A 23,937-nucleotide genomic window follows, 5' to 3' on the forward strand; every position below is an offset into this window, starting at 1 on the left:
AGGCGCAGGGCGGCCCGGGCCCCCCCACCCCCCCCACGCGGCGGCCGAGGGGCGGGGCGCGGGCTGGTCCGAGGCGGCCGCGGCTCCATGGGGCTCCTGGGGCTGCTGAGCCTGCTGCACTCGGCCTTCTTCGGGGACCAGGTAGGGCGCGGGGGTCCCGGCCGCGGGCGAGGGGTCCGACCCTGGGCGCGGCTGGGGCGGGAGAGCCGCCGCCCGGGATAGGGTGCGGCCGCGGGAACGGGGGCCCCGGCGGCGGGGGGCGCACGGGCACGCGCACCGAGGCTCAAGGGTCTGGGGTCTCGCGCAGTCTCCGTGGAGACCGTTGCCGGGGAAACTGCCTCAGGATGCTCGCGGGGCTGGGGGCCCCTCCCCCGCGCCGCGGTGACCCCCTCCCCCCGGTCTGCGCAAGCGCGGCCTCGCCAGGCTCGGCCCTCGGCCTCTGAGGGGGACCCCCGAACTCCTCCCCATGTCGCGGACGCGGAGACCGGCTGGGGCGGTGGGGGCTGCGGCGGGGGCGCGCCGTGCTAGGCTCCGGCCCGCACAGGCGGGTAGGGGGACCGGGCCACGCCCTGCACCTCTCTGGGCCTCAGTTTCCCCTTCTGGGCGCCGATCGTATGGCCGACTCCGACGTTCGCTGAGGCTGACGTTCATAATAATACCCCACCGGGCCCAAGCGCTGTGCTGGCCTCCATAATCGTCTGAATCCTGGGGCTGTAACATCCCCTACGTAAGGGGAAACTGAGGCTGGGGTGCCGCGGGGCGCCCAAGGTCACGCCCCGAGCGGGGCCGGAGCCGGAGCGCGGGGCCGAGGCGCCCGCAGGGCACGCGGCTCAGAGGCCGCAGGGAGCTGTCCGCGGTGCTGACGGGGCTGCTCGCCCGCCCCCCAGCCCGGGGAAACTGAGGCCCAGAACGGTGGTCGGGGGACCCACTCGGGTCGGCATTCGGGGGCGCGGCCTGCACCGGCCGCCCCACCCCTCCCCCACCTCCAGTGGCAGTCCTTCCTCACCGGTCAGGGCCCTGCCCGGTCACCCAGCCCTCACCCCATCTCTGTGGTCGCGAGACGACCTGGTGCCTTCCTGCTCCCCTCTGGCCCCCACCCAGCTCCGAGTGGGGGGCCCCCCTGACTCCGCCCCCAGCCCCTGGCACAGCGGAGGCCCCGTGGGGAAGGGCGGGGCACCAAGGGCGCACAGACACCCGAGGTGAGGCTCAGAAGGCCGGAAGACAATCCTGAGTGACCCTACAGTGGGCCGCCCACGTGCTGGGAGGGCGGGGGAGGGAGGGGAGGGTCTTGGGGTGAGGATGAGGGGAAGCGAGCCCGTGATTCCACTTTCCCATGCAGAACCCGGCAGCGGTGGAGGATGCAGAAGATACCAGGGAGGGAGACCGGGAAGGGGCCCCCCACTGGGCCTGGGCACTGTGCCATGGGGCGGGGGAGCTGTCTCAGCCCCCTGGAGATTGGGCTTGGGGTCTTGGGGGGCTGTAGGATTTCCCGAGGCTCTTGTGGTTCTAGAATTTCCAGTGATGTCTGAGTCTGGCTGTGGCTCAAAGATTTACAGGGTCAAGGATTTTGGGGGGTGTCAGGGATGTGATGTTCCAGAGGCTCGAGGACAAGGCCATCTGGCCTTGGGGTCTCAGCCCCCATGTTCCCCCAGCCTTCCAGGCTCCGGCCACACCCAGATGGGTGAGGAAGGGAGGCCCAGGGCCTGGCGAGGCTCATGCGTGAACTGGGGCAACGTGCTCCCTGGTCTGAGTCTCAGTTTCCCCATGTGTATAAGGACAGGACTGGCCATTGCCCCCCCCCCCCGAAGTCACTGCCAGCTCTCAGGTTTGGCTGAGAGGGGTGTGGGGTGGAGTGACATCTGAGACTGGGAGGGGGAGGTGACACTTAGTTCCATGGGGTATGGGTCCACCTCCCAGCGAACAAAACTGGAACCTGAGGCCAGAGAGAGCCATGCCCAAGGTCACACAGGGACATCGAGGTGGGGCTGAAGCCGGGGCCCTGGGCTCTGGCCTCACCCCGCCCCCATACCAGCCTTGCCCAGTCTGCCCTGCTCTCCCGTGGTCAGCTCAGCCTCATGTCTCCTCCTAACCCCCCGGTCCAGCCCCACTGCCCGCTGTACTCCTCGGCCCCACCAGAAGCCCACACCCCTGAGTGGGCGCTGCTCTCTCACGGCTCCAGGCCTTGTACAAGCTGCTCCCTCCGCCTTGATCCCGTGGCCAACTCTTATTCATCCTGAAGAGGCCCAGCACGGGTGTCCCCTTCTCAGTGCAGCCATCCTAGCTCCTGAAAGAGCCCCCCTGCCCGTTGCACCTCCTCTCTGAGCCCCACTGGCTGGGAACGGCTGTGTCCCGCTCTGGAGGCTCCCGGACAGTCAGGCCTGAGTCCTCTTGGGGCCCCCAGCTTTGCTGACCGGGACACGAGGCCTCCTGCAGCAGACCCAGCATGAAATAGTGTGGTCCCCGGGCCCTGGGCTGCCCCTCCTGTCCTTCGTCGCACCAGCCCTCACAAAGGCTGCAGCCACCTCCCCATTTTATAGAGGAGCAAACTGAGGGTCTCACAGGGAACAATTTGCCCTGGCCCCCGCCCCAAGATAGGACAGAGGCAGGCCCCAAACCCGCGTCCCCTGGCCCCAGCACCTCTTTCTCCATCCTGCACGCACGAGTGCACCTGTCGGCAACAGGAAAGTCTGAGCCACAGCTGCAGGTGTGGGCTCTGGGTGTTAAACCCTCAAGTGGCCTCGGGGGACCCATCGAGAATCTGAGACAGCTGGGGACCCGTACTCTTGGGACCCCAGGCCCTTCCCTCCTCTGACTTCCCCCTGTGAGGGTGAATTAGGGGTGCGAGGAGGGACAGAGACACAGGGTGACAGAGATTGAGAGGCCGAGGGACAGAGGAACGTGGAGAGGATGCAGAATCAAGGCAGATGCCCAAGAAGGAGCTGACGCTCTGCCAGGGAGACAGGGAGAAATAGGGAGAAATGCAGAGTCCCGGGAGCTCCCACTGTGCTGCCCATCCCCCACACTCGTCCCCACCCCACCCCCCCGCCCCCTATGCCAGCCAGGACCCTGGAAGGTCCAGCCTGCATCCCGAGTGCTATCCCGCCCTGACCCATCCGCACAAGGCCGGACAGATCCGTGGGGAGGGGCTTCCTGCCGCTCCCCGGGAGCTTCCCTCCCCCCTCCCCTAAGATTCTGATGTAACACCCAGAACTGGATATTTTACTCTCAAATTCTGCGGATCCAGCCGCGGGAGATTCTAAGAGGCCATTCCACCTCAGAATGGGGTGGGGGACACGGGGTCGTGGTCCTCGGGGCGCCCCCTTCCCGTGGTGGGGGTCACCCCCCTGCACACGCAGCCCCTGGACCCGCGCGGAGGCCCCGACGCCCCACAGCCGCCGCCGGTCCCCGCCCCGGGCCGCCATTGGCTGTTGCCATGGCACCAGCCCGTCTTCCCGCGCCGCCATTGGCCGCTGCGTCTGCATCCCGCATCCCCGCATCCTCCCCCGCTCGCGGTGGTCTCGCCCAGCGCCTGGAGCCGCGGCGCCGCCTGGCCAGGCCCGGACTGGGCTTTGTCCGCCCCAGAGCCCCCCGCCCGTGCCCGTGACACACCGGAGCCCCGGAGCCCAAGCCCCGCAGCCGCCCCGGCCCAGGAGGGCCGGGATCTGGGCGGGGCCCGCGGAGCTGCGCCGAGGGAGGAGGACCCAGGCCCACGGCGCCCCCGCCAGCCCAGCCCGAGGGAGATAAAGTAAGCGGGCGCGCTTCCCTGGGGGGAGGGCAGGGGGCGCGGCCGCTGCCTCTGCCGGGGGTCTCCATCCCAACACACTCTGGAGCCTCTGTTTCTCCCGGGTGGAGCCCCAGGGGGAAACTGAGTCCCAGGGAGGTGGACGTCTGCGGCGCTGCAGCCATCCCCCGCACACACCCACTTACAGGCTTCAACACCCGGAGCCCCCAGGGTCTGCGGGCAGGCCTGCTGTGTGTCTTGGAGGCTGGTGCTGTGCCTCTCTGGGTGTCCATTGGATTAGAGGAAAGGGAAAGGCCCCCATGGGCCACGCCTGTGCCTGCCTCCCCTGAAATGCGTCCACTCACTACTCAATCAGTCGAACCCCCAGCTATTGGTGCTTTCCTGTCGGTGATGGCGAGCTCTCAGGGAGGCCCCTGATGCAGCCTGGGGTGAGGGGCAGGCAGGAGGGCTTCCCAGAGGAAGCTGCACCACCGGAGGGATGGCAGGTGTCAGGAAAGGTGCTCCTGGCAGAACTGCGTGTCAAAGGGCTGGAGGAGGAGTTGCCGGGAGGCGGGGAGGCAGGGGGTGTGTGGAGGATTGCGTCTTACGCTGAGGGCGCTGGGGAGCCACAGGCAGTATTGGAGCAGGCGAGAGATGGACTCCGACCAGTGACTTTCAAAGTGGCAGGAGTGTGGGGAGCTGGGGGAGGGAGGGTTCAGCTGGGCAGAGCTTGAGGGGCTGGTGGGAGTGTGGAGTTGGGGACCCAGGCGGGGATGAGGGGACACCTGGTGGGGCGCCTGCTGCCAAGCTCAGTCTGATGGGGATGCAGGAGTGACCACTGGATGTGGGGGGGTGAAGGTGTCCCCGGCTTGGCCTGGGCCATTGCATAAGAGCCCGTGAGGGTGGCCTGCGGGGAGGGGCTTGGGCAGCCCGGGGCAGGGCTCTGGGGTCTGGGTTCAGGGAGTAGGAGGGATACCCAGGTAGTTGGCGCTTCTCCTCGTGCCTCCCCTGGTTGGGCACAGTATGGTGGCCTCAGCCAGGACACAGGGCTCCAGCCAGACCCCAGGGATCTGGTCACAACCCCGGGCCTGATCCCCAGCTGTGACCCCCAACTAAGACTTGGGCGGGATCCGTATGGGGTGGGAGGTTCAGGCTGTGGTCCCCAGGCGGCCAGCCTGCCCCCCTCAACACGCTGTCTCCCATTCTGCCATCGTGTCTGCCTTGGAACCTGTGGTTTGCACCGTGACCACAGCCTCACGTCAGCCCATGACACTGGGCTGGCAGACCGAGTTCTCCCCATTCCTCAGACGCACCAGCCGACGCCTGCAGAGGGGGTGGGTCCACGCGCCTCCAGTGCACCCTGGATTTCAGAGCACTTCCTGGGGGCAGTGTCTGGGTTCCAAGCACGCCTCATCTGTCCCCTGTCCTCAATTTCTCCCTCTGGGAACAGCCTAATGGTGGCCCCTGCGACTCAGAAATGTGACAAGGAGGTCAGATGACAGGGCCAGGCATGCAGTATGTCCTCCGAGTGGGTTAGGGTGGCCTGACCCCATCCCCCACCTGGGGCCAAGCCCCTCACCCCTACTCCAGACCCAACTGTGCCCGAGGGTTGTTGGGGGGGGGGGGCTTCTGCGGGTAGGAGAGACAGGAGAATAAATAAGCAGATGAATGAATGAGTGTGGCCAGGTGGGGAAGGGAGGGGGCAGGAGCAGGTGCCCCCCACCTGCCTCCCATGGGCATGGGGGTGCTGGCTGATTTGGGGAGGGGGCTCCTGGGGAGGAGGTGGCGGAGGGGATGGGCTGCCATTGGTGCGCCTCAGACAAAGGCGGAGGGAGGGGGTGAGCGCTGATGGGAAGGGAACAAAGAGGGAAGGGGGGCCGGGGGGGGGCTAGACGGCTCTGGCGGGAGAGCCAAGCCGAAGGAGGAGGCGCTGGCCAGCTGGACAGAGGGAGGAGGCTGGCCTGATCGAGAAAGGACAGGCAGACACACAAAGAAGCAGACGGCGGTGGCCGAGCCCGGGGGATGGGGCATGGGGTGCCGGGGGCCGCAGGGGTTTGCAGAGGGCTGACGGCAGGGGCGCCAGGCCACACAGGTAGCTACTCCGGTCCAGCTGCTGACGGAGGGGATGTGGGGGCTGCAGGGCGTCGGGGTTCCCGACCCCTAGGGTGACAGTGGTGAGCTTGGGTCCATCTGTCCCACTGTCCAGCTGCGGGCGGCTCCGCCATCAGCCTGTCCATTGCTTCCTTGGAGCCTTCATGGCATTCTTATTGTCCGTCGGCCGGGCCAGCTGGCGGCCTGTCCACCCTGCCTCCGGGCAGCTGCGCTTCTGCAGGGGAGGGCCTTGGCTGTCCATCCGTCCGTCTGTCTGCCTGTCTCTCTCTCTCTGGCTGTGAGTGTGTCTGTGAGCCTGGTGGCATTGGGCTGGCCAGTTCATGTGCTGATTTAGACCGTCAGGGGTTTGTCTGTCTGTCTGTTTGACTGTATGGCAGCCTGTCAGCACGCGTGTCTGGGAGCCTGGCGGTGAGGGCAGATGTCTGTCTGTGTCTGTCTGTCGGTCACTTGGGCATTTGGGCCATCTGTGTGTCTGAACACCCATCGGACGGCTCTGCCCCTCTGTCTCCCGTCCTCTGTCTCCCGTCGTCCCTACCTATGCCTGTCACTCCATCTGCCATGCCGTCTGTCCCCCGGATTCCCTGAGCCAGCACTGTTCTGCCTGCAGCGGTCCACACCAGCCACTCCTGCCTGTGATCACCCCCAGGGTTGGGTGTGAGGGCTGGGGCTTAGGTCAGGGGCTACCCCCTCCCCAGACCCTCAGGTGAACCCTCTGACCCTGTGGCCCCAGACGCTGCAGGAGCTGAAGATGACGAGCTCCGTGGCGCCCTACGAGCAGCTGGTGCGGCAGGTGGAGGCCTTGAAGGCCGAGAACAGTCACCTGAGGCAGGAGCTGCGGGACAACTCGAGCCACCTGTCCAAGCTGGAGACGGAGACGTCCGGCATGAAGGTGGGGGTGGGGGCTGGGGCGGAGGACATGGGCTGAGGTCACAGGGACAAACACCAAGGCACTGGACCCAGAGATGGGCAGGCAGGGCCTGGGGCATCCGGTGGGTGGAGTGGCCCCCCAGGCAGCCCAGGGTGGCGGCCGATGCGCCGGCTCTCTCTCCCGCCTTCACCTGCAGGAGGTCCTGAAGCGTTTGCAGGGCAAGCTGGAGCAGGAGGCCCGAGTGCTGGTGTCCTCGGGCCAGACAGAGGTGCTGGAGCAGCTGAAAGGTGAGGGGCCGGCCTGGGGGCCCCCTCTGCACACTGGGGCAACCGCTGGCCCCCCTCCAACCCCCAAAGGGAGCTGGGAGGAGGAGGGCCAGGGTGGGGTGCTGACCTCGCCCTCTCCCTCCCCGCCCACCCAGCCCTGCAGATGGACATCACTAGCCTGTACAACCTCAAGTTCCAGCCCCCAGCCCTGGGCCCCGAGCCCGCTGCCCAGACCCCCGAGGGAAGCCCAGTACACGGCTCCGGGCCCTCTAAGGACAGCTTTGGGGAGCTGAGCCGGGCCACCATCCGGCTGCTGGAGGAACTGGACCGAGAACGGTGAGACCGCGGGAACCTGACCACCCCGGGGCGGCTGTCACGTAGCTCCGCCCCCGCCAGACTCCGCCTCTGATTGGCCCACTGGCATATGCTCCGCCCACTGAGCCAGCCCCACCCACACCTCGTGAGCCACGCCCTGCCCGCGCGGCTCCCAATGGCTCCTTGGCCTGGTTTCCTGGCCCTGCTGACCTCAGCTGGAGGACAAAGAGGAGCGGGGCATTCCCAGGACAGTGGAAGGCTCCTGGGAGACGTCCCCAGGGGTCCCCGACACTCAGGCGTCACCAGGGACAGGGCTGTGTCCAGTGCCAGGGCTCACAGCCAGGCCTGGAGCCGGAGGGGCTCAAGGCGGCCTTTGTGGAGAGAGGGCTGCAGCCCAAGAAATCTGGGCCCGGGGCCAGCAGAAGGAGGCAGGGTCCGGGCCCCCAGCTCAGCTCGGCCTGGTTGTGTGGGGGTCAGATGGGGCAGTTCCAGAGTGGCCTGGAGTTAAGTTCATGCTCTGCTGTGTGACCTCAAGCAAGTCCCCTGACCCCTCCCAGCCTCAACCTTCTGTTCTGTAAGATGGGAATAGCAGTGCCTCCCCACAGAGTTGTTCAGAAGGGACAGTCTGTTGCACCTGGAGCAATCTGAGCCTGAAGCTTGCATTTGCGTAGGGTAGAGGGAGAGTATTAGCAAGTGTGGGAGAGGTGTTGGTCCGAACATTTCCGCCCCCCCCCAGAATCTTTCTCCAAGGACCAGAATTTACAAAGGCATTATCTTTTCTCCTTTTAATTAATTTTCTGCACCCCACCCGATTTATCCTGGCCCCACCCCCACCCCAGTGCCGCCGGGAGCGCCGTGGGTGAGACTTTGCCACACTGTCTATTAAACTTGCCACACCGTAAGCGCCCAACAAGTGATTACAAAAATAAAAGTTAACACCGCACATTGATGGTGCCCCTCTGGGAGCCCGCCCCCACCGACCTGCGCCCCCTACCCCCAGGTGCTTCCTGTTGAATGAGATTGAGAAGGAGGAGAAGGAGAAGCTCTGGTATTACTCGCAGCTGCAGGGCCTGTCCAAGCGCCTGGACGAGCTCCCGCACGTGGAGACGGTGAGCGCACGGGGGAGCCGGGGGCGGTCGGCCGTGCCCGGGAGCGGCGGGGAGGCCCCAAGCCGGGCGCCCCCTCACCGCGGCCCGCCCGCCTCTCCCAGCAGTTCTCGATGCAGATGGACCTGATCCGGCAGCAGCTGGAGTTCGAGGCCCAGCACATCCGCTCGCTGATGGAGGAGCGCTTCGGCACCTCGGACGAGATGGTGCAGCGGGCGCAGGTGCGGCGGGGCGGGGCCGGCGCGGGGGCGGGGCCGTGGGGCTGGGGGGCGAATCAGAGCGCAGAGACTGCTGTGGGCGGGGTCTCGGGTAATGGGTGGAGTTATTTGCCTGTGGGCGAATCAGAGTGCAGAGACTGCTGTGGGCGGGGTCTGGGGTAATGGGTGGAGTTATTTGCCTGTGGGCGAATCAGAGTGCAGAGACTGCTGTGGGCGGGGTCTGGGTTAATGGGTGGAGTTATCTTCCTGTGGGCGAATCAGAGCACAGACTGCTGTGGGCGGAGTCTGGGGCAATGGGTGGAGTTATTTATCTGAGGGCGAATCAGAGCACAGAGACTGCTGTGGGCGGGGTCTGGCTCAAGAGGCGGAGTCAGAGCGAGAGCCGTTTGTGGGTGGAGCCAGAGGAGGCGAAGGGCAGAGCTAGGGGGACAGTGGGCGGGGCCGAGTCTGAACCAGCCCTGGGCGTTGACTCAGGGCGGTGGGCGGAGCAAGACAAGGAGTGGGCGGGTCTGGAAGGATGGGGCGGGGCCAAGTAAAGAAGTAGGTGGGGCCTAGTGGGGGCGGGGCAAAGTCAGGGAGTAGATGGACCTAGAAGGGTGGGGCGGGGTCCTGAAAGTGGGTGGGGCCATATAAAGGATGGGCGGAGTCAGAGCCAGGGGCGGGGTCAGCCCTCGCATGCGCGTTGCTCCCTTGCAGATCCGTGCTTCGCGCCTGGAGCAGATCGACAAGGAATTGCTGTCTGCGCAGGACCGGGTGCAGCAGACGGAGCCCCAGGTACCAGAAGGGGCGGGGCCAGGGCCCTAGGGGGTGTGGCGTCCCCAGGCAGGGGGGACCCCCAGAGCCCTACCCAGGGTGCAGGCAGCCGTCTGCAGCCCCCACCACATGGTCAGGGGAGTGTGGCTGGTATCAGCAGCCTGGGCACTTGGTGGGGTGTTCTCAGGCAGAACCCCCAAGTATGGCATTCTCCCCACAGGCCCTGCTGGCGGTGAAGTCGATGCCACTGGACGAGGACACGGAGACTGAGGTCCCCACGCACCCTGAGGATGGTGCCCCTCAGCCGGGCAACAGCAAGGTGAGAGGGAGTCCAGGTGGGGGGCGCTGAGCGGCAGGGGTGGGAGCGGCCAGCTGGGTTGGGATGTGCAGTGAGGTGGGCCCTGCACCCCTGCCGCTTGTGGAGCCCCCTCCCTCCCCATGCCTCCATCCAGCGTCCCCAGGTGTGGGAGGGCCACCTGGGGAGGGGCTCCTGGGGAGGCTTATGGGGCCAGCACGCGGTCTGGGGCCTGGCGAGGTGGTTGGGGACACGGGTCTGTATGTCTGGGAGGCAGTCTAGACTGAGACGAGGGCCCGCCCCTAGGATGAAGCCAGTGGGGTGGGCATTTGGCCTTGATGGGCTGGGGGCATCTCCGCAGTGACCGATCCCCGCAACCGTCTCCTCCGATGTGTGTGGTTGCCCCTGAGGGGATGCATGGTGAGGGCAGTGGGGGTGAGAAGGTAATTCTCCTGGGCTGGGGGCACAGGACTCCCACAGCGTTTAGGGGGATCACCAGGGGTGTGGGTGCCCCTGGCTGGGGAGGGTAGGAGGGCTGGTTGGGGCCCCGTGAGCCCGGTGGGGTTCCGCACCCTGACTCCATCCCCGCCCCTCGCAGGTGGAGGTGGTCTTCTGGCTGCTATCCATGCTGGCGACGCGCGACCAGGAGGACACGGCACGCACGCTGCTCGCCATGTCCAGCTCTCCCGAGAGCTGTGTGGCCATGCGCCGCTCGGGCTGCCTGCCGCTGCTGCTGCAGATCCTGCACGGCACCGAGGCCGGGCCTGGGGGTCGTAACGGGAACCCCGGGGCACCGGGAGCCAAGGACGCGCGCATGCGCGCCAACGCGGCGCTGCACAACATCGTCTTCTCGCAGCCTGACCAGGGCCTGGCGCGCAAGGAGATGCGCGTCCTGCACGTGCTGGAGCAGATCCGCGCCTACTGCGAGACCTGCTGGGACTGGCTGCAGGCCCGGGACGGCGGGCCCGAGGGGGGCGGCGCCGGCGGCGGTGAGTGCGCGGCCTCGCCAGCCACCTCCGTGCAATGGGCACACAGCCTGGGCTTCCCGGGAGAGAGGGCGACATTGGCATCAGTAACAGCGGCCACCGGCCTTTGCTGTGCACCTTGTCTGTGCCACGTGCCGGCTGAGGCCTTATGGGGACCTTGTCCGGACAGATGGGCAGAGAGATAGCCATGGGCGACCCTGGTTGTGCCTGATGCAGGGCAGGTGCTCAAGAAACAGTGACTAAGCGCGTGGATGGATGTGGGTAACACAAGAAACTGGGCGCAAACTTTGAGATTCCTAGTTTTTGCAGCTGACTGCAAAGTTAACCGATGACAAAGGTACCCCCTAAAGATGCTGAGCCCCAGGCACAGCCTCGCCTCCCTTCGCACCCGGAGTGAGGCAGGCCCCCCCTAGTCATTTCAGAGAGATTGGTGCAGGAGGCCGGCTGGTCTGGAGGGCCCCCCGCGTGCCCAGCATGCGCCGTTTGCAAAGCTCTGAGGTCTTTGCAGGCCTGCAAGGTGAAGGAGGCAGGGAGGGGCAGGGACCCCCCAGGGACATTCCTGGAGTGGGAGGGCTCTGACCCCGTCCCCTTGCCCACAGCCCCCGTCCCCATCGAGCCGCAGATCTGCCAGGCCACGTGTGCCGTGATGAAGCTGTCCTTCGATGAGGAGTATCGCCGGGCCATGAACGAGCTGGGTGAGTGTCCCCCTCGTCTCCTCCGTGAGTTGCCCCCCGATTTGGCCCCGAGGCCCAGAGCAGGCTTTCAGCCCAGATGGTCCTGGGGCTCCAGGGACAGGCAGGCAAACAAGCCAGCTTAATCCACGGAATGGGACCTATTGGGTGGTTTGGGGGAGGGGTGACCTTGCACAGTTCCAGCTTTGGGAGCCTGACGACATCTCTTTTTCCATATAAAGTCATCGGAACGTGGACCAAGGAAATACCAATGGCCAAAATCCATATCCATCTGCTCAGTTTTCCTCGAATTATTACAAACTGAGAGAGCACTTCTCACCCAACAGATGGTCAAACCCTCCAAGGTTCTGTGAGGTCCCCTGTGGTCTGGCTGCCGAGGGAGAGCGCCATTGGGGCAGCCTTTCCGGAGGGGCGTTTGGCCACACGGGCACTTACAAAAGGGCCCTTTTGAGTCTTTCCTCCCCCAGCTGGTACCCACAGAAAAACGGGGGAGGCAGCAACCAACCCAAATAAAATGCCCAATTCTGGAAACAACCTAAGTGTCCAACAGGAGGGGACTGGTTAAATGAGGGGCACATTATGCAACCACTTAAGCTCCCAAGGCGTCGCTGGGCTGCACAACGCGTGCTGAGGCTGCGGTGTAGACACAGGAGAAAAAGGACGGCTCCTGGGCCGCGCTTCCCGCCGGACGACGCGGGGCAGGAAAGGAACATTTCGGCTGTCATTGCATCCCCTCCGACCTTAAACATTCACACTATGAATTTATATCACTTTCATGTTATAAAACAGCGGTTCCCAAAGTGCGGCCCAGGGAACCCTGGGGGTTCCAGACGCCCTTCTAAGAGGTCCACAAGGTCACGGGTGCGTTGAGCGTAACTGGAGGGCAGGCTCTGCCTTTTTCAGTCTCCTGTTTCTCCAGTGCACGTGCATTCACTGGGGCCTTCGGGACCCTGGGGTTTAAAACCACTTTCATTTCTAGGGTGGTAAATATGGAGGGCTCCGGCCCACATGAATGAGAACTCTTTGGGGTCCTCGAAAAATGCTCAGTGTACAGGGGTCCCGAGACCCAAACGCCTGCACAGCACTCGTGTCTGTGAGGACCCCCCGGCTGGGCTGTCCCTGGTTCCGTGTCAGGCCCGCGCACTCCAGCTCCCAGACCTCCCGCCCTCTTGTATGTTCTTCCTTCCCGGGGGCCCCAGGAGCCGAGTTTCCACCTTAGGAAGCTTGAAGGCCTTCGAATCTTCCGCCTAAAACTGCCAATAATGTGTTAAAAAGTTTTTAATCATGGTAAAATATATATAACATAAAATTTACCATCTTAACCATTTGAAGTGCACAGCTCACTGGCATGAAGCACGTTCACGCTGTTGTGCAACCATCCCCTCCATCCGTCCCCAGAACTTTCTCATCTTCTCAAACTGAAGCCCCGTCCCCATCAGCGTCACTCCCACCCCCTCCCCAACCCCTGGCCCCCACGAGCCCGCTCTCTGTCTGTGGATCTGCCTGTTCTGGACGTTTCACACCAATGGGATCACATACCACATGGCCTTCTGTGTCTGCTTCTCTCCCTGAGCGTCGTGTGTTCAGGTCTGTCCACGTGCAGCTGTGTCAGGGCCTCCCTCCTTTTCACGGCTGCGTAATATTCCACCGTGTGGGTGGACATGTGTGTGGATCCGTCACCCATCCGTGGACACTCAGGTTGCTTCCACCCTTCAGCTGCTGTGACCCAGGCTGCTGGGAACATGCTGTGCAGGTTTCCTTAGGAAGTTTTTGGACACGGGTTGCTAAGTCCCTTCCCCACACTGGCGTGCCCATCAGCACACGTGCTGGACCGGCCCAGCCCCGAGAAGGCCCGCATGGCCTCTGTGGTCTTTGCTAAGTGAAGAGAGAGAAGGGCTCCCCGTGTTCAGGGGGCAGGTTCTCTCCCTCCTCACGCTGGCCATTCCCCGCGTTCCTTCACTGTCTTGTAAAGTCTCCTAGCTTCCTGGGGGGGAGAACTGTGTGTGTCACAGTCATCGGCCAGGAGCCCGAGGGCACAGCCCGCCCGGCCCTGCCTGCAGCAGCTCGCGGTCTGCTGGTCTTGGGGGGCGCGGTTCTCGTTGGGCTGTCAGGGGGTCTCCTTGAGGAAGTGACTCTTGAGCTGGGAGCAGAAGGGGAGCCAGGAACCTGGGCAAAGAACAGGAAAGAACATCCCAGACAGAGGGAACGGCTCGTGCAAAGGCCCGGTAGCTGGAGGAAGCCTGAAGCGAGGCTGAGGGCTGCAAGGAGGCAGGTGGGGAGGTCAGAGGGTGTCCAGGAGACCGTGCGGGCAGGCTGCCTGGAGGAGGTATCCTCGGAGTTGGGCCTCAAAGGTGGACTTGAGGGGGCAGATGGGGGGCGGGATGCGGGGGAGGAGGCATGAGGGGAGAGGCCGGGAGGAAGGTGGGAGGGGTCTCTGGGGCGCCCGCCCGCCCCCAGCCTAGCGCTCTCCCGTGTCCCCGCAGGCGGGCTGCAGGCCGTGGCGGAGTTGCTGCAGGTCGACTACGAGATGCACGGGATGACCCGGGACCCACTCAACCTCGCCCTGCGCCGATACGCCGGCATGACCCTCACCAATCTCACCTTTGGGGACGTCGCCAACAAGGTGCCCGGGGCGGGCGGGCGGGCTTGGCGCTCCCCCGGGCAGAGCCTCGCTCCACCTCATCCCAGCTCGGAATGGCCTGAGGGCTGGGAGGCTGGGTGTCTGCTGTCCGAGCCTCAGTTTCCTCATCTGAGCAGCAGGGTGACTGTGCTCCCTCCCCTGCGGGGCAAAGATGAGGCTCCGGCTCCAGCACACAGTGGGTGCTCAGTTACTGCGGGACAGAGCCGGAAGGTGGGGGGGCCGCCCTCGTGCCCTGGCCCCGCCCACCATGGTGTGGCTCCCGTGTCACCTGCAGGCCGCACTGTGCGCGCGCCGGGGCTGCATGGAGGCCATCGTGGCCCAGCTGGCGTCCGAGAGTGAGGAGCTCCACCAGGTACGGGGCTGGGGGACCTGTGATGGCGTCTCCCCCCGAGTCTCTGCAGCCCTGCCACACGCGGGGGGTCGAGGGCAGGGGTGTGGGGCCACCTCGGGAGCCCAAGCCCCGGTCCACGTCATCTGCCCTCCGCCTGCCCAGGTGGTGTCCAGCATCCTGCGCAACCTCTCCTGGCGGGCTGACATCAACAGCAAGAAGGTGCTGAGGGAGGTCGGCAGCATGACGGCCCTGATGCAGTGTGTCCTGAGAGCCACCAAGGTGGGCCGGGGGTGGAGCGGGGGAGGGGGGAGGGGAGGGGGGAGGGGGAAGCAGCCCCAGGCCCAGGGAAGAGGGAGCCGCCCCGGCTGTTTAGTGCAAGTCACAGGGCGGGGAGACACTCATGACAGGTGGTGAGTTCTCTGTCTTGGGAGGAAATCAAGCCAAGCACGTACAGCTAAGCAGGTGGTGTGGCTTCACGCAGGCCTGGGGCTTCCACCCTGGCAACCCTAAGACCTCGTGAGGGGCAATTTCATCACTTTTTACTTTGATCAGACGATGTATCTGGTGCCTTGCCTTCTGGCCTCTGTTGGCACCTCGCCTGAGAGGGCTGGGGGGGGCCGCTGCCTGGGCCTCACCGCTGACCCCCTCCCCTCACCCGTGCCCAGGAGTCCACCCTGAAGAGCGTGCTCAGCGCCCTGTGGAACCTCTCGGCGCACAGCACGGAGAACAAGGCGGCCATCTGCCAGGTGGACGGCGCCCTGGGCTTCCTGGTGAGCACGCTGACCTACAAGTGCCAGAGCAGCTCGCTGGCCATCATGGAGAGCGGCGGCGGCATCCTGCGCAACGTGTCCAGCCTCATCGCCACCCGCGAGGACTACAGGTCGGCCCCTGGTCACGGGGGCAGAGGGCATGGGGTATGGACACTCAGGTGCGGGCTGGGGCCAGGGCCGGCCGGTCCACTCGGTGGTCCTCCTGCACGTGGATGTCCCCGATTTGTCCCCTGGGAGTAATTGTCTTAGTATAAGTGTATCCCAAATGTTGCGTGGGATGTACTTACACTAAACTTTAACTTATTAAAATGAAAATACGTGGGGGCTGGGCCAGTGGCGTAGCGGTTAAGTTCGTGCAGTCCACTTTGGCAGCCTGGGGTTTGCAGGTCTGGATCCTGAGCGAGGACCTACACAGCACTCATCAAGCCATGCTGAGGCCGGGTCCCACATAAAATGGAGGTGGATGGGAACAGATCTTAGCTCAGGGCAAATCTTCCTCACCAAAAACAATAATAATAAAAAAATAAAATAAAAAAGAAGATGATTGGCACAGATGTTAGCTCGGGGCCAATCTTCCTCACCAAAAAAATAAAATAGAGAAAGACTGACACAGATGTTAGCTCAGGGCCAATCTTCCTCACATACACACAAAATATAAATAAATAAATAAATAAAAACATTGTTTTCTAATAATAATACTTCTTCTTTATTAAAATATTTGCTAAGTAATATTAATAAAGTATACTTATTCTTTATTAAAACAACTATTTACTAGATAACATTATGTATTAGTTAATAAATAATATTTACTAAATAACGAGTAATGCTTCTGACATACGAAAATACATTACATTTATATTTATAAGTATATTGCATATATTGCATCATATATATTTGTGCTAAGGACTTTATTTATTGAAATAAATAAAACATTTATTTATTAAACAGCGCTAACAATTAACAAATACTACTTAGCATTTTTAAAAACAAAATAAAACCTGCCTTTAGTATAAGTATATCCCAAATATCACACGAGCTACACCTGTGCTAAAACGAGATCTACTCAAAGCAAGCCTTATTTCAAAAGTTAGACATGCTCAATTTATTAGTAGGATTATTTAATAAATATTTTGCTTGATTCAGTGCATAAAAATTTAGTGCAAGTCTCCCCCATTCAGTATGTGGGATATACTTATGCTGTACGTGGACTCCTCTCTTCTGAAACTGGCTTTCCCTGGGAGCCTTGGGTTGCCCTCGCTGCCCCCGGTCTTGGGGGTGGGGGCGGGGATGGGGGGGATGGGGACCGGGTGGGGGGCGGGGATGGGGGCGGGGCTCGGGGCCCGGGTGGGGGGTGCCCACGCGGGCGGCCTCGCTGACGGCGTGCCCTCAGGCAGGTGCTGCGGGACCACCACTGCCTGCAGACGCTGCTGCAGCACCTCACGTCGCACAGCCTGACCATCGTGAGCAACGCGTGCGGCACGCTCTGGAACCTGTCGGCCCGCAGCGCGCGCGACCAGGAGCTGCTGTGGGACCTGGGCGCGGTGGGCATGCTGCGCAACCTGGTGCACTCCAAGCACAAGATGATCGCCATGGGCAGCGCCGCGGCCCTGCGCAACCTGCTGGCCCACCGGCCCGCCAAGTACCAGGCGGCCGCCGCCGCCGTGTCCCCGGGCGCCTGCGCGCCCAGCCTGTACGTGCGCAAGCAGCGCGCGCTCGAGGCCGAGCTGGACGCGCGCCACCTGGCCCAGGCGCTCGACCGCCTGGAGGCGCAGGGCCCGCCAGAGGCCGAGGCCGCCGCCAAGAAGCCGCTGCCGCCGCTGCGCCACCTGGACGGGCTGGCCCGCGACTACGCCTCGGACTCCGGCTGCTTCGACGACGACGACGCGCCCTCCCTGGCCGCCGCGGCCGCCACCGCCGAGCCGGCCAGCCCCGCCGTGCTGTCCCTCTTCCTGGGCAGCCCCTTCCTGCAGGGCCAGGCGCTGGCCCGCGCCCCGCCCGCCCGCCGCGGCGCCCCGGAGGCCGAGAAGGAGGCCGGCGGTGAGGCGGCCGTGGCGGCCAGGGCCAAGGCCAAGCTGGCGCTGGCGGTGGCGCGGATCGACCGGCTGGTGGAGGACATCTCGGCCCTGCACACCTCATCCGACGACAGCTTCAGCCTCAGCTCCGGGGACCCTGGGCAGGAGGCGCCTCGGGAGGGCCGCGCCCAGTCCTGCTCGCCCTGCCGGGGGCCCGACGGCGGGCGGCGGGAGGCGGGCAGCCGGGCTCACCCGCTGCTGCGGCTCAAGGCGGCCCACGCCAGCCTCTCCAACGACAGCCTCAACAGCGGCAGCACCGGCGACGGGCCGGGTCCCCGTGAGCACACGCGGCCCTGTCAGCTGGCCGCGCTGGCCGAGTACCGCGAGGGGCCCCCGTGCACTCAGGCGCGGCCCAGCCGCCTTGACCTTGACCCGCCGGGGGCCCAGCCCAAGCCGGCAGCCCAGGACGCCGCGGCCGCCGACGCCCGCGTGCGCACCATCAAGCTGTCGCCCACCTACCAGCACGTGCCGCTGCTCGAGGGCGCGGGCAGGGCGGGCTCCGGGCCGCCAGGTGCAGGGTCCCGGAAGCAGGCCTGGCTGCCCGCAGAGGCCCTGAGCAAGGTGCCGGAGAAGCTGGGGGCGGAGGCGGCTGCGCTCTGCCTGTCCCGCTGCAGCTCCCTGTCCTCGCTGTCCTCGGCCGGCCGCCCGGGGCCCAGCGAGGCCGGGGACCTGGACGACAGTGACTCGTCCCTGGAGGGGCTGGAGGAGGCGGGCCCCAGCGAGGCGGCGCTGGACGGGGCCTGGCGGGGGCCGGGGGCCGCCTCCCTGCCCATGGCCATCCCGGCGCCGCGGCGGGGCCGGGGCCTGGGGGTGGAGGACGCCACGCCGTCCAGCTCCTCGGAGAACTGCGTGCAGGAGACGCCGCTGGTGCTGAGCCGCTGCAGCTCGGTGAGCTCGCTGGGCAGCTTCGAGAGCCCGTCCATTGCCAGCTCCATCCCCAGCGACCCGTGCAGCGGGCTGGGCAGCGGCACGGTCAGCCCCAGCGAGCTGCCCGACAGCCCCGGGCAGACCATGCCGCCGAGCCGCAGCAAGACGCCGCCGCCGGCGCCCGCGCCCCCGGGCGAGCGCGAGAGCACGCAGTTCAGCCTGCAGTGGGAGAGCTACGTGAAGCGGTTCCTGGACATCGCCGACTGCCGCGAGCGCTGCCGCCTGCCCTCCGAGCTGGACGCGGGCAGCGTGCGCTTCACCGTGGAGAAGCCGGACGAGAACTTCTCGTGCGCCTCCAGCCTCAGCGCGCTCGCCCTGCACGAGCACTACGTGCAGAAGGACGTGGAGCTGCGGCTGCTGCCGCCGGCCTGCCCCGAGCGGGGCGGCGGGGGTGGCGGAGGCCCCGGCCTGCACTTCGCCGGGCACCGTCGGCGGGACGAGGCCGCTGGCCGCCTCGAGGGGCCGACGGCCGCTGAGCAGGAGCTGGAGCTGCTGCGAGAGTGCCTGGGCGCGGCCGTGCCCGCCCGGCTCCGCAAGGTGGCCTCGGCGCTGGTGCCCGGCCGCCGCGCGCTGCCGGTGCCCGTCTACATGCTGGTGCCCGCCCCGGCCCGCGAGGACGACTCGTGCACTGACTCGGCCGAGGGCACGCAGGCCAACTTCTCCAGCACCGCCTCGCTCAGCGACGAGACGCTGCAGGGGCCCCCCAGGGACGCGCCCGGCGGGCGTGCGGACAGGCAGAAGCCCGCGGGCCGTGCGGTCCCTGCCAGGCAGGTGGTCGGGCACCGGCACAGGGCGGGGGGCGCAGGCCGGAGCTGGGAGCAGGCCCGGGGCGCGAGCAGGAGCCGGACTGGGCTGGAGCTGCCCCTCCGCCGGCCCCCGAGCGCCCACACAGACGGGGATGGCTCCCACGCGGGCCGGGCGCGTGGGGACGGCGCCCTGCAGTCGCTGTGTCTCACGACGCCCACCGAGGAGGCCGTCTACTGCTTCTACGGCGACGACTCGGACGAGGAGCCGTCCAGGGCGGCGGCCACCCCGCGGCGGCCGTCCGCCATCCCCCGGGCGGTGAAGAGGGAGCGTCCAGCGGGCAGGAAGGAGGCGCAGGCCGTGCCCAAGCCTGTGCCCAAGCCTGCGCCGCCCGCCCGGGCCCAGCCCAGCCTCATCGCCGACGAGACGCCGCCGCGCTGCTCCCTGAGTTCGTCCGCGAGCTCCCTGGGCGAGCCCGAGCCCCCAGCGCCAGCAGCGAGCCGGCCCCGAGCCCGCGAGGTGGCCGTCACCAAGGACCCCGGCCCGGGCGGCGGGCTCGCCGGCTCCCCCAGCCCGAGGGCCCAGGCGGAGCTGCTGCGGCGCGGCATCGGCTCAGCCCTGCCCAGGCGCCGACCCCAGGCACCAGCCCCGCGGCGACGCAAGCCCCAAGCCGCCCAGCCGGACGAGCGGCCGGCAGACGGGGCCCAGGAGCGCGGCGAGGAGGCAGCGGGCTCAGATCACGCCTCAGACCTGGACAGCGTCGAGTGGCGCGCCATCCAGGAGGGCGCCAACTCCATCGTCACGTGGCTGCACCAGGCGGCAGCGGCAGCGGCCACCAGCGAGGCCTCGTCTGAGTCTGACTCCATCCTGTCCTTCATGTCGGGGCTCTCAGTGGGCTCCACCCTGCAGCCCTCCCCGCACAGGAAGGGGCCCCGGCCACGGGCGGAAGGCCAGGCCGGCAGTGGGGTGCGGCCAGAGAAACGGGATGCGGCCCTGGCCCAGCGCGGCAGCGGGCCCCGCTCATCCTGCGGCCCGGAGAAGCCACGAGGCGCTCAGAAGACTGTGTCTGGGGTGCCGGCTGTGCTCCGGGGCCGGACGGTGATCTACGTGCCCAGCCCAGCCCCCCGGGCCCCCCCAAAGGCCGCTCCCAGCCCCCGTGCTGCACCCAGGAAGATGGGACCCCCCAGCCCCGCGCAGCCGGCAGCCCCCACCAAAGCCCCCGGGCTGGGGCAGCCGCGGTCTCGGAGCCTGCACCGGCCGGGCAAGATCTCGGAACTGGTGGCGCTGAGCCCGCCGCAGAGGAGCGCCACACCACCCGCACGCCTCGCCAAGACCCCCTCGTCCAGCTCCTCCCAGACCTCCCCTGCCTCCCAGCCCCTGCCCAGGAGGTCACCCCCCGCCACCCAGGCTACGGGGCCCCTGCCCGGCCCCGGGTCCTCAGCACTGCCCAAGACGCCGGCGCGGGCCCTGCTGGCCAAGCAGCACAAGACGCAGAAGTCGCCCGTGCGCATCCCATTCATGCAGAGGCCCGCCCGGCGGGGGCCGCCGCCCCTGGCCAGGGCAGCGCTGGAGCCGGGCCCCAGGGGCCGGGCAGGGGCCGAAGGGGGGCCGGGCGCCCGAGGGGGCCGCCTGGGCCTGGTGCGCGTGGCCTCGGCCCGCTCCAGCGGCAGCGAGTCCTCCGACCGCTCGGGCTTCCGGCGGCAGCTGACGTTCATCAAGGAGTCGCCGGGCCTGCCGCGCCGCCGCCGCGCAGAACCAGCCACCTCCGCCTCCACCTCCGCCACCATCCCCGCCTCCCAGGGCGGCTCGCCCCGCCGCGGCCGGCCCGCGCTGCCCGCCGTCTTCCTCTGCTCCTCGCGCTGCGACGAGCTGCGGGCAGCCCCGAGGCAGGCCCCGGGCCCCCATCGGCTCCCTGCAGCCCGGCCCGGCCCCGGAGAGCGACCGCCGCGGCGCACCAGCTCCGAGAGCCCGTCGCGCCTGCCCGTGCGCACGCCGGCCGCCCGGCCCGAGACGGTCAAGCGCTACGCCTCGCTGCCACACATCAGCATGGCCCGCAGGCCCGACGGCGCGGCCCCCGCACCCACGGCCGACGCCACCCGCCGCAGCAGCGACGGCGAGGCCCGGCCACTGCCCAGGGTGGCCGCACCAGGCACCACATGGCGTCGCATCCGGGACGAGGACGTCCCGCACATCCTGCGGAGCACGCTGCCCGCCACTGCCCTGCCGCTGAGGGGCGCCTCACCCGAGGAGGGCCCGGGCGGCCCCCCGCAGCGCAAGACCAGCGACGCCGTGGTCCAGACGGAGGACTTCGTGGCCACCAAGACCAACTCCAGCACGTCCCCGAGCCTGGAGAGCAGGGAGCCCCCCCAGGTTCCGGCCAGCGGCCCCATCTCCCTGCTCGGCAGCGACGTGGACGGGCCCACCCCTGCCAAGGCGCCCGCCGCCGCCACCTTCGTCCACGAGGGCCTGGTGGTGGCCGCAGGGGGCTTCCCCGCCAGCCGGCACGGCTCCCCCAGCCGCTCGGCCCGCGTGCCGCCCTTCAACTACGTGCCCAGCCCCATGGTGGTGGCCCCCACTGACTCGGCCGTGGAGAAGGCACCGGCCGCCGCCCCCGCCAGCCTCCTGGAATAGTGGCCTGGTCGGCCTTCCAGAACATCCTCTTTGGCCCTGCGGCCATCGGGCGGCCCCGAGGGTGGTCCCAGCGCCCACCCGAGCACCCTCCCCAGCTCGCATGGGCCTCCCATCTCACCCGCAGATGCTTGCTTCTGTGCCACGAGGGCTCCGGAGGGACAGGGGGCCGTGGGCTGGACCTCGAGTCCCAGCCAGGGAGGCCCAGGTGGGCGCCTGCCCCAGCCGGCCCCACGCAGAGACCACCCTCAGCCCCTCGGGCCCAGGCCTCAGCACGGCCTTCCCTCTGGGGAGGCAGAGGGAGGTGACAGCGCCCGCCCGAGGTGGGGGCCGGGGCTGGGGAGGGTGGCACCATGGAGCGCCTGCCAGAGCCTGGAGGAAGCCGGCAATTACAGCGGCGGCCGGGTAATTTGTTAATGACCGCTTTGCGGGTCTGTCTGCCTCCTCAGCCCCAGCGGGGGAGCCGGGGGAGGGGGGCGGCTGCGCCCGGCAGAAGGACAGCCCCACCTCCAAGGGTGCATTCAGGGAGCCGGGGACAGAGAGCAGGGAGGGCAGAGCAGCCTGGCCCCTCCCGCGCCCGCAGGAAGGAACAGGGAGAGCCTGGTGTGTGGACGATGAGAGGTGGCCACCCCATGTCCCTGCTGGTGGCCCAGGAGGGACCCCTGCTGAGTGGAGTCAGAACTGGCCTGGTGGGCAGGAGGCCGAGGAGAGTCAGGGAGCCCCCGGGCGCAGAGACCGGGCCCTGGCCTCTCCCTCCGCCCGTGCAGAGGGACGGGGACTTCCCCATGGATGGTCCTTCCTGTCTGTTTCTTTCCTTGGCGACCACGGAGCACTGGGCTCTGCGGCTCCCTGCCAGGCCCATGCCGCTCGCTCCTCCCCTCTGGGACAGCACAGCTGGGGACGGGTGGAACCCGTGCCTGGGAGGAGGTTTGGGGCCTGGAGCCCCGAGAGCCAGGTCCAGAAGCAGCGGCGAGATGGACGGGGACCACGAGGCTGGGGCAGCCGCTGGGAAGACCCCCTCTCCTGCCCTCCCCCCTCCCCTCTCCCCTGCTGGTGTGTGTGTGGCCCGGGCTCCGCTGGGGGACCCGGGTGCTCGTGCTGGGTCTCGGCCGAGGGCGCCCTCCTGCAGGAAGAGCCAGCGACCTCTTTCCTGCGGATCCGGTTCCGGGAGCAGCTGCTCCGGGCGGTGGAGCTGCCATCACAGCCCCGCTGCAGACCTGCCGAGGCCGAGACCGTGGGAGGAGACCCCCCGGCCAGCTCACCCCCCTCTCTGGGAGGAGGGGAGGCGGGGCTGAGTCGGGGGAAGGAGCTGAAGGAGCCCATGTCCCGCCATGTCCCCCACTGTCCCTCCCTTTGCCCCACCCGCATGGAAGGAGCTGCCCTGAGAGCAGAAGTGTGTCCCTGGTGGGACTCTCCTCACTCAGCGGACCCCGAGCGCCCACGGACAGCGTGCTGCTGCCGACACGAGTGTCCCGCTGCCTGGCACCCCCGAGCCGCCCGTCCCGCAGCATGGACGCCAGGGCGGCCAGAGCCACAGTGGACCCAGCGGCCGGGCAGGCACCGCAGACGGCCGCATCTCAGCCGGTCCCCGTCACTGTCGCCGTCTGTTCGGGCCGGGACCGGGTGGTCTCCTGAGCTGCTTTTCAGATTTGGGGGCTGCCGGGCACTGTCCACTGTCCCACTCGCCACGGACGAGCCGCCCCCGGAATGGCCTGGTGCGGGGAGTGGTGGCAGACCCACCACCAGCTCACCTGGCGCAGCCACGCACTGTGAGACCCTGGGTGGTGCTCCTGCCGCTCTGTGCCTCAGTTTCCCCACGTGGGCCGTGGGGAGAACTTCCAGAGCTACCTCTCGGGCGGTGGTGTGACTGTGAGAGAGGCCCCTCCCCGCCCCGGGCCCTGGGCAGAGCGCCTTCCTGGAGGGCGTCTCCATGAAGCCTCGATCCCCTGGACGCTGCTCGGCCACCAGGCCACCCGCCAAGGGCACACAGGCATGGGGGCTACATGGGGACCCGTCGGCCTCCGGAGCACTCCTGGGTCAGCCCAAGGGGGACACCTGGCACCCCCAGCCCGTGACCTCGGCCCAAGGGCGATGGACACCCCCCAGCTGGGTCCTGAACTCGGGGCGCAGCATTGCCTCCCCCACTGCCCGTCTGTCACCCAGCCGGCGCCCACAGCCTGAGCCTGGCTGTCCTGGTCTGTTCCCTCCGCCCCCCGCGTCCGTGCCCGCAGTGTTACAGGACAGTGTAAATAGCGACAGCCCCGTCGGCCGCCCCACTATGTGTAAAGCCATTGTCCGCGGGCGGCGGCTGGCGCCGGCTCACGTGCGCCTTCAATAAACTGAGCTGTCCCATTGCGCTCCCGCTCTGGCTGCAAATGGGGGGACCGGGTGGGGCCCTGAGGTGGGCTCTGCGGGGGGCTCTGCAGGGACCTCCCACCCCAGGCAGCTCGGCCCCAGGTCCCTGTGCTGACCCCAGAGCCCCGCTCCCACCA

At 67.0% G+C, this 23,937-nt stretch overlaps 1 protein-coding gene across 6 annotated transcripts; it reads left to right on the top strand.

Moving 5' to 3' along the window:
• The first annotated feature begins 28 nt into the window (after positions 1-28).
• Positions 29-23,802, top strand: APC2 (APC regulator of WNT signaling pathway 2). Of its 6 annotated transcripts, none has more exons than XM_070622312.1 (15): positions 29-141; positions 6,564-6,722; positions 6,898-6,988; positions 7,123-7,303; positions 8,283-8,391; positions 8,493-8,609; positions 9,303-9,380; positions 9,580-9,678; positions 10,253-10,643; positions 11,240-11,335; positions 13,816-13,955; positions 14,248-14,325; positions 14,467-14,583; positions 14,970-15,184; positions 16,465-23,802. In XM_070622312.1, exons 1-15 carry the CDS (start codon positions 88-90, stop codon positions 21,446-21,448), a joined length of 6,909 nt encoding a protein of 2,302 aa, XP_070478413.1. In that variant the 5' UTR covers positions 29-87; the 3' UTR covers positions 21,449-23,802. The 6 variants fall into 6 exon arrangements, with proteins under 6 accessions (XP_070478413.1, XP_070478414.1, XP_070478415.1 ...); XM_070622313.1 differs by having other exon boundaries at positions 8,496-8,609; XM_070622314.1 differs by lacking the exon at positions 29-141 and adding an exon at positions 3,524-3,745.
• The last annotated feature ends 135 nt before the right edge of the window (positions 23,803-23,937 follow it).

Source organism: Equus przewalskii, chromosome 6, assembly GCF_037783145.1.
Source record: "Equus przewalskii isolate Varuska chromosome 6, EquPr2, whole genome shotgun sequence".
Classification (NCBI taxonomy): domain Eukaryota; kingdom Metazoa; phylum Chordata; class Mammalia; order Perissodactyla; family Equidae; genus Equus; species Equus przewalskii.

Excerpts from the sequence above, each read along its gene's own strand:
- APC2 (XM_070622312.1), top strand. The coding sequence starts at position 88 with ATGGGGCTCCTGGGGCTGCTGAGCCTGCTGCACTCGGCCTTCTTCGGG. Across the intron at positions 142-6,563 it reads CGGCCTTCTTCGGGGACCAG|ACGCTGCAGGAGCTGAAGAT; the intron begins GTAGGGCGCGGG and ends CTGTGGCCCCAG. Across the intron at positions 9,679-10,252 it reads CTCAGCCGGGCAACAGCAAG|GTGGAGGTGGTCTTCTGGCT; the intron begins GTGAGAGGGAGT and ends CGCCCCTCGCAG.